Source organism: Equus caballus, chromosome 9, assembly GCF_041296265.1.
Source record: "Equus caballus isolate H_3958 breed thoroughbred chromosome 9, TB-T2T, whole genome shotgun sequence".
Lineage (NCBI taxonomy): Eukaryota > Metazoa > Chordata > Mammalia > Perissodactyla > Equidae > Equus > Equus caballus.
In genome coordinates this window covers 77,608,206-77,617,550 of record NC_091692.1, presented here as the reverse complement: position 1 = coordinate 77,617,550, position 9,345 = coordinate 77,608,206, and the positions used below count along the sequence as shown (strand labels likewise).

The 9,345-nt window shown below is 36.3% G+C and overlaps 1 protein-coding gene across 2 annotated transcripts in view; it reads right to left on the bottom strand.

Annotated features, from left to right (window-relative positions):
* Positions 1–1,514: 1,514 nt before the first annotated feature.
* The window catches only part of MAL2 (mal, T cell differentiation protein 2), a 29,158-nt gene continuing 21,327 nt past the window's right edge, over positions 1,515–9,345 (bottom strand). For both annotated transcript variants that reach the window (XM_023648897.2, XM_070221749.1), the window contains exons 3-4: positions 6,642–6,797; positions 1,515–3,829 (exon numbers count right to left, since the gene is read on the bottom strand). In XM_023648897.2, the coding sequence (XP_023504665.1) occupies positions 3,758–3,829; positions 6,642–6,797 (228 nt within the window). In that variant the 3' untranslated portion in view covers positions 1,515–3,757. The remainder of the gene's footprint in view (positions 3,830–6,641; positions 6,798–9,345) is intronic.

Here is a 9,345-nt window from a genome sequence, read left to right as displayed (position 1 = left end):
GGCCTCACTGCAAAGGTGACAACTGAGCAAAGATTCAAAGAGGGTAAGAAAGCAAACTATCCAAGTACAATACTTGACAGAGAATGCTCCAGAAACTAGTATTGACCTATTTCCTGGGGCACAGCTTAATATATGCTCTCTCTAAAAAGCTGAACTTTCAAAACATTAAAAAATACATACATTCTAGGGTGGCCCCGTGGCTGAGTGGTTGAGTCCAGTGCACTCTGCTTCGTCGGCCTGGGTTTGCTGGTTCAGATCCTGGGAGCAGACCTACACCACTCGTTAGCCATGCTGTGGTGGGAACTCACATATAAAGTGGAGGAGGGTTGGCACAAATGTTAGCTCAGGGATAATCTTCCCCAAGCAAAAAAGAGGAAGACTGGCAACAGATATTATCTCAGGGCAAATCTTCTTCAGTAAAAAAAATACATACATGTATATGTTCCAAAGATGATCACCTTCCCCTAAACCCTGGATCCTCTCCCATAAACACATTAAGTTGCCACCTGAGATGCTGCCTCACATAGTAACAAACTTGAAGCACAACGCTAAGGCCATAATTTTCATGACGATGACTTAGAATTCCAAATTCTGGCATATTCAGAGGGGAAATTCATAGTTTATGTGCCAAGGTCAAATGGTGTATCTCAGAAGAGAGAACTCTTCTAATGTCAGTTCCCGGGGTGATGAGGAAGCCAGGCTAATTCAGGAAAGGGCTGACTCATACAAGGCAATGGAGCAGACTGACACCTCCTAGTCCATACCAGAACTAATGGACCAGAGAAATATTCAGGTAGCCAAGCACTCTGGGGACCTTTGCAGACCAAAGCAGCCTCGCTTTTTCTCTATCCTGCAGGTTTGGCCTAAATTCTTATAGCTAAACTCAAGAGTCCTTGGTTATGATGAAAATGTTCTAAAAGATGATATCTACCATAAACAACTAGGTTATTAAACATTCTGCTAAAAACTTCTCTGGGGGGGAAAAAGGGGTCACGTTTTTGGATATATAAAATATGTAAAATCTGGGAGAACTGAGGGATGCACAGCCATTAAGAGCTGAACTTTGGAGCCAGACTGCTGGCGTTTAAGTCCCACTTTCCCCACCTGCTAGGTACATGACCCTGGGTGTTTCTTAAGGTCTATGTGTTAACTCCCTTATCTTTAAAATGGGATGGTAGTATCTACCCAATAGAGTTATTATGAGAATTAAATCAGTTAATATTTGAAAAAATGCTCAGAACACTACCTGGCATACATTAAGCACTCTATAAATGCTTTTTAAATAAAATAGAGTATAATTTAAACTTCCTTTATAATATCACTTTCAAAGACTTACCACTTTGACCTTCATCAAAGAAAAAAGATTTACTGACATTTCCTGAAAGACTTTTACCTAGAAATGTTTAAAGAACTCTTCTATATGAGTCTAGAAGTTCCAAATCTGTCAAGTTTTTTACCAAACGTTTAACTGAATTTCAAAGTGAATTGTATAAAAAATAGATGACCACAGAAGATTATCAAATGAATACTTTATTAAGAGTTATAACACATATAAAATAAATTTCTTTTCATCGTGGAGTTACCAGATTTTAAAACTAACCAACACTTTCTCATTTTTACAGCTAAGATATATAAAGAAATCCTCAAATGCCATAATTTTTGTTCAAGTGCTTTGTCATTCAACTCACAAATCTAGAGCATGATTAATCTACAAATCTAAGTATTCACAGTTAGATGAATTTTAGGCTTGGTTCTTAATGATCTAGAAGGAATTCATTTACAAAAGTGCCATCAAAGCAGTTTCATGAAACCATTTAATTTAGTGCCACCAAGCATGGACCTGTTATCCCTTGGAAACAAAAATAAAATCTCAAAACTAAATCTAGCAGACTAACTTGAAACGATTCCAACTAGCATGGTCTATATATCCTTATGGCACATTTATGACTTTGTAATATACAATTCATAATACAGGTTTAAGTATGTGGTATGGAGCTAGAAAAACCAAGGAAGTTGGATATTATAGAAAAGATATGATGTGAGTATAAAATGAGAAGACTGATTTCCTCTTGCCACATATTGAAACATGTCTTTTATCTTTATAATTACATCACAAATGAAAGTCTAATAAGATTCTTCTTTCTAGGGTATTATTACGTAAACAGCATTTGATCATTGAACACTGATCATGCTACTCATTCAGGATTGTTCTATGTTCCACGAAATCTAATAGCCCAACTTGTACATGGCACTCTTAGGGGATGATTCAGTAAAAAAACCAAAGGACTAAAAGTACAGAACAATCGAAAGCCCTCTTTTCCCAGAGGTAGCCCTCTTGGAGCAAGAAATAAGTACACTGCTTGGACTGTGTGGTGGGAGCTGGGGACTAACTCTAACTTGTTCTCCAATTCAAGTCATTTTGGCACCTTTCTGTGACCAGGGTCTCTACAGGTGGGTTAAAAGACTTTTCTGTGCTATTCACATAGAGACAATTTTTGTGATGGCTGTTGTTTTGAAATTGATTTTGTATATCTGTCAACAATGAAAAAACAACATAGAAGGCAGGCCTATTATCAAAACACGTAAGAATCCACAACTTTGTTATATTTAATATTCTATTCAAATCTAACTCAGAAAGTAATGTAAAATAATTAGAAGTAAAAAGTTAATTTTTCAAAGAGCTCTATTTGGTAAAGCCTCACATATCCACACACAAATATTCATATATTCATGCACAGGGCAAACAGCTGTATTCTGAAGCATAAATAAATCCAAAATACGACATAAGTAGTTAGATACCAGTTCCAGTAGTGGTTAATGGTCTCTGGGGATCTCATTTTAAGGATGCCAGAGGAGAGTTCTGCTCAGTTGTTAGGAGACCCTTAGTTTGATTAAGCAACTAGGGTTCACTTCATAAATTACTTTTTCCTGTATCCAAGACTCTGCTTGAATTAGCTTGAGAAACTATAAACCCATTTGAGGGTATCTGACCATTTACACAAAGGCAATGGGATTACTGCATAATGAGACTAAATATTATGTGGCTTATCTAATTAGCTTTATACCTTTCAGGATTAGTTCAATAAACTACAGAACACATAACTGAAGTTTTATATTAGAGGTCGGCAAACTACAGCATGCAGCCCACGGGCCAAACCCAGCCTGCTGCCTGTTTTAGTAAATAAAGTTTTATTGGAACACAACCACAGCTGTTCATTTACATATTGTCTATGGCTGCTTTCCTATAGTAACAGGTGAGTTGAGTAGTCGCAATAGAAACTGTATGGCCCACAAAGCCTAGAATATTTACCATCTGGACTTATACAGAAAAAGGGTGCCGATCTCTATTTTATACTAAAAGATAGAGTTAAGTAGAAGCCTATTTGAAATGTGGATTTTTAAGGGAGTTTTAGTTACCTATTAAAATTAAGATTCAGGTGACTCAGAAACTAAATAAAAGAGATACTTCTTTTTTATGAACACTATCTGTGTATTTTATGGATATAAATGGAAATTTTCTTTCAAAGAAAAAAACAGAAAGAGACAGACGTAAAATTAAAGGCCATTTCTCTGCTTAACATCATAATAAAAGGAAATTCCACACATGAAATGAACCAAAACTTGTACTTAGATTCTCTCCATATACTAAACAAATTACTTTTGGAATGTTGCTATATCTGGATAAAATGGTATCCAAATTGATCAGACATATAAAGTAGACAAATGAAACTAACACACAGACGGTTTCTAAGGAGTGTTACGGTCGCCATCTTCGTAAAGCCAAACCCAAACTGCAACCATAACAAGCTGTCGTGACAAAGGCAAAAATCTAAGGAAAAAGAAACAAAAATTCACATCAGATTTCTAACATTGACTTTAAGGAAACACTCATCCTAAGAACAACTATCTAAAGCCTGACCAACCTACCTAAAGCTACTTCAACACTTATGAAAATGGCTTATGTTCATCTCATTTTTTGATGATTTTTACTACAGTTTTATCCCCTCACATCATTAGCCCTTTTAAACATTCTAGCCCCTAAAAATTCTCCTATTTGTGGACAGCGTTAGGTTGAACATTTGTTCACATACTGGACTCACATGTTAGTTATATGTGAATCTCCCATCACATTCAAAATTCAAAAATTCATTAGGAGGTGTCTATTCATATAGTGATCTCACAGCCAAAGAAAGTGTAACTATCAGGACTTGACAACGTATCAAATCATTTCCATGACAATGGAAATGATTTTAGAACTAAACAAAGAAAACTCATAGAAATGAATCAACAGGTTGGCATGGGAGATATTCCTCAAGTGTACACTCAGCTCCGAATTACTATCCTTAGTGTTCAATAAGGATTTCTTTAGCACTAAATATGTATACATTAGTACATTTGGTGCATATAAACAAATACTAGATATTTCCCCCACCCTTTTGGAGTTTATGATCCATAGAAAACCACAAAATGGAGCAATTACATATGATAAAACATCATGATTTAGTGCAGGGATCCTTTACCAGGAAACTATAGCTCTGAGAAGGAAGATCAGATTCATCTATAGAACGTTTTCACAGTATAATTACCATTTTGCTGTTCACCCCACCCTTCTTCTGCTGGTTGTCTCTCTGATACATCTCTAATCTAGACATTGTCTGCTGAATGAGAATGATCACTTTTGATGCCTATTATTAGTGAAAAGGAATTTTCCTCCCTCTAAGGTATACTGAAATAAAAATAAAAGTGAGGGACTCAATATATATGTCACAAATGAATGGCTCATACATTTACTGTTATTAAAACTCAGAAACTAAAGATTTACTTCTACTGGAGTGTATGGGATCTAATGTACAACTTGAAGCACATAGAGATTTACTAAGGCAGCCTCCCTTAGGCAGAGAGAGAAAGAGAAGGATACCAGAGACAAAGTGACAGAATAGGGACAGCCAGAACAGAATCACACTATGGAGAACATGGAAAACTGGGCTCTAAGGGCAAGGGAATATTAGTGAGAAATTAATGACATCCACCACCGACCATCAAGTACTTGAGCATCTAGTAGTCTTACGAAAGTAGGATCTTAGGGCAACTATAAATAGATCAATTTGGTGCCACTTCAAGTATCTAAGGGAGGTAATGAGAATTTAGCCCGCACTATTAAAAAGGAGTAGATGGAAGAAGTAAAGGAATATCCAAATTGATGACTAATAGGAAGGACATTTGATGGAAAAAAGTCAAATCCAAGTCGTCAAACTTTTCTCTGCTTTGTAAAACTGTTAAAACCAGCGGTTTTCTAACTGTGGTGTCTGGATCACGAGGATTCCATGACAGTACCTCAAATATGATGAGGTAGAGAGAGGCGGCTTTATGAGAAGGGAGGAGGGGCATCATTCGAGACCCCCTTCCCCTACTCCAACTAGGCCATCTGTGCTTTTTCCTTCTACATTCGTTGGGTTTTAAGTAAGAGTTCATTAAGTAAGACAGTTTCATTTCTTACAAAGGAAAGTATAAAAATCACTGATCTGAACTACTAGAACCATGCCTCTTTTCTGTTGCAATCCCACCTTCAGTCTAATTCATTGTAGATTCTCAATGAATTTTGACAAATCCTAACAGACACTTGGAAAACTTTTGATAGTAGAATCATTGGTTCTCTACCCTTCAAAACCCCGACTCTAGACCTGTGCTGTCCAATATGATAAGCATTAGTCACACATGGCTATTTAAATTTAAACTTAGTTAAAATGAATGAATGAATTAGTAGCTACCATATTGGAGAGTGCATATATAGAACATTTCTATCATTTCAGAAAGTTCTATTGGACAGCACTGTTCCAGATAGATTTTAATGGCTACATGAGGAGTCCTGGGCTGTTTATATGCTAGTTGCATAAAACAGTAAAACATTAGGGTCACTAACCTGCTACACAGTCATATTAAATATCAAGACATTTCAGGGAATAATTTAAATTTCTGACACCTTAAAAGTTATGAAAATAGAAATAATATATCATTTATTCCAATTTCCTATGTCAACACAAAATGACAAACTCATTTAAGTATAAGAATTAAGGAGGATAAAAAATTCAAAAAATTTCCCCATGGCATACATTTCATCTGTATATCACCTACCATAATGGCTGGCATAGTTACCTCCCCTACACACCTGGACTTTCCTCAGTGGTGGCAACTGTGCCTTATTCATCCCCGTCCCCAACACTCAGCAAACCACCTGCCTCATGGTAGGCTCTCGGTAAATATTCATTAAATTAAAATGGATTACCAATAGGTCTTGAACACTGAAGAACACATCTCCCTTACCATGTCTGAAGTTACAAGAAGTGAAAAGCACAATTAGTTCTTTTTATAAAGTAGACTTTCTTCGGCAAGGCCAACCACTACCACAGACTGTCTATAATCTCACATGAATGTCAACCTCTCTGTGCTTCAGTTCCATCACCAACAGCACTAGGGGGTAATAATAGTACTTTGCTCATAAGGTTACTGTACAGATAAATAGCTGTTATATGTTTAACGCCAATATCTATTATTAAAAAAAAATTATTGTTGCCTGAGAAGTTTCTTGGAGACCCTGGCAGTGGCAGAGAAGTGCTGGTAAACTGTCCTCATCACACACTTACTGTGGCTGCTACGTTTATGTTATACTGGTTATCGTTCAGGAGCGGCTGCAGAGTCGCGGTCCTGTTGCAGTGCAGGTCGTGCAGGGAGGTGGTTGCTGCTTCCAGTAAAAAGGCTCCAAAGTAGAAGACGAACACTGTAAAATGGTACGCGAAATCCTGAGGGAGGAGGGAAAAGAGCGACATCGACAATGAAAAGACTCAGATTTTGTTGTTATTCTTTATTTCAAATGGTGAAATTTACATTCAGGAAGATTGGAACATATCAATCAAACGATCTTTAACTACATTTGCCATTTATTTTGGCTGCGCTAGCAAGGTCAAGCTATTAGAATCCAAACAAAAATCTACCGACCCAGTGTAACTGGCACAGCGGCAAACCTTTTAATACACTGAATTTTATAATAAAATATATAATTTCAGTTTAGATTAAGGTGCCATAGAGATCAATATTAATTAACATAACATAAAAAAGAAATAGTATATGCTGTCCTTAAAATTCAAATGAAATACCATTTAAATTACATCTTGTTATAGTTATTATATAACTATATTATTGTAGCAATTATATAGTTAAATAATACATATACACATTTTATTATTAGGTATTTTATTTTTGAGCAATTATTGTTTTTAATCCATTCAACTGCCACTTCATACACTACAAGATACAGAAGACCTATGAAATCAGAGAATTCAATAACTTATCTTCTGATATTCTAAAAAAACAAATAATATATCATAAACTTCTATAAAAAGTATAGGGACTTTTCATACAAAACTCAATGGTTATTAGGTTCTTTCATATGTTGCTGGCACTAACGTGAAATATACCTATTAAAATTCACATCGTCTCACCTGAATTAATATGCCATCAACATGTTGCTGCATATCTTTGTTAACAGCTCCCACACACCATGTACTTTACATTCATTACCATTCATCCTTAGAACCACTATTTATTACTCCCACTTTACAAACAGGGAATTTCTTTTTTTTAGTTAGGTGACTGTCCCAAAGTCACACAAAGATGAACTTTTGAAGGCAGAACTCAAATCCGCATAGGTCTGTCTGGCTTCAAAGTCCACTTTCTTTCCTCCCTATCAAACTGTTATTGATACAGCAATATTACAGAAGAAGAACATTGCACTGCCTTTGTAAATGCCCATTCAGCAAACAAAGCTGTCCACAGGAATTGTTCTTACCACGCCTAGAACAATAAGGACAAAGTTAACTAACCAGGGGTGGGAACTACAAAGGGACAGGGCTGAAAATGCTTTCTCCTTAACACCTCTAATTTATTAACCGACTCACAAATGCTTTCAAAAGATTTAAGAGAGGTGTTACATACTGGCCACATGTCTGATCTATAAGAGAAATGATCGAACACATGTAGTTATTCAAAAAATGTTAATTGATGAAGGTCAAAATCCAAATGTCACAATGTTTAGGGATTAAATGTAACAGAGCTAGATCTTAATTAAAGATTAGGAGAAAAATATATTTGAGATCATTAGGCATTTATTTAATTTACTGAGGTAGAGTCTCAGAAATGGCTTATTTTATCTTAAAAGGGACAGGAAAAGTTTGATGACAGGGCCTGCAACTCTTGATATAATACGACCCTTGCCTTCTTCACCAGCCTCATCTGATGTCACCCTCACATCTCTTTGAACCTCAGCCACTTCAGCATCATTTCGGTCCATAGGAAGCACTCTATACCTCAAGGTTGATACGTTTTTTTCCTCAGGTGTACATCGTTATATATTTTGAGTTCTGTGTAGATTACATCATGTTCACTACCCAAAAATTAATCACGATCCATCACCAGACATGTGTGCCTAATTACCCCTTTCACCCTCCTCCCACCCCCCTTCCCTATGGTAACCACCAATCCAATCTCTGTTTCTGTGTTTGTTTGTCATTGTTTTTATCTTCTACTTATGAGATCATATGGTGTTTGACTTTTCCCTTTGACTTATTTCACTCAGCATAATACTCTCAAGCTCCATCCATATTGTCACAAATGGCTGGATTTCATCATTTCTTATGGCTGAGTAGTATTCCATTCTGTATATATATCACAACTTCTTTATCCATTCATCCCTTGATGAGCACCTAGGTTGCTTCCAAGTCTTGCCTATTGTGAATAATGCTGCAATGAACATAGGGGTGCATGTATCTTTATGCATTTGTGTTTTCATGTTCTTTGGATAAACACCCAGCAGTGGACTAGCTCAATCATATGGTAGATCTATTCTTAATTTTTTCAGGGATATCCATACTGTTTTCCATAGTGGCTGCACCAGTTTGCATTCCCACCAGCAGTGTACCAGGGTTTCCTTCTCTCCACACCCTCTCCAATATTTATTATTTCCTGTCTTGTTAACTACAGCCATTCTGAGGGGAATGAGCTGATATCTCATTGTAGTTTTGATTTGCATTTCCCTGATAGTTAATGATGTTGAACATCTTTTCATGGGCCTGTTGGCCATCTGTATATCTTCTTTGGAGAAATGTCTGTTCAGATTTTTTGCCCATTTTTTAATTGGGTTGTTAGACTTTTTGTTGTTGAGATGTATGAGTTACGTATATTTTGGATATTAACCCCTTATCAGATATATGGTTTGCAAATATCTTCTCCCAATTGTTAGGTTGTCTTTTTGTCCTGCTGATGGTTTTCATGCTGTGCAGAAGATTTTTAGTT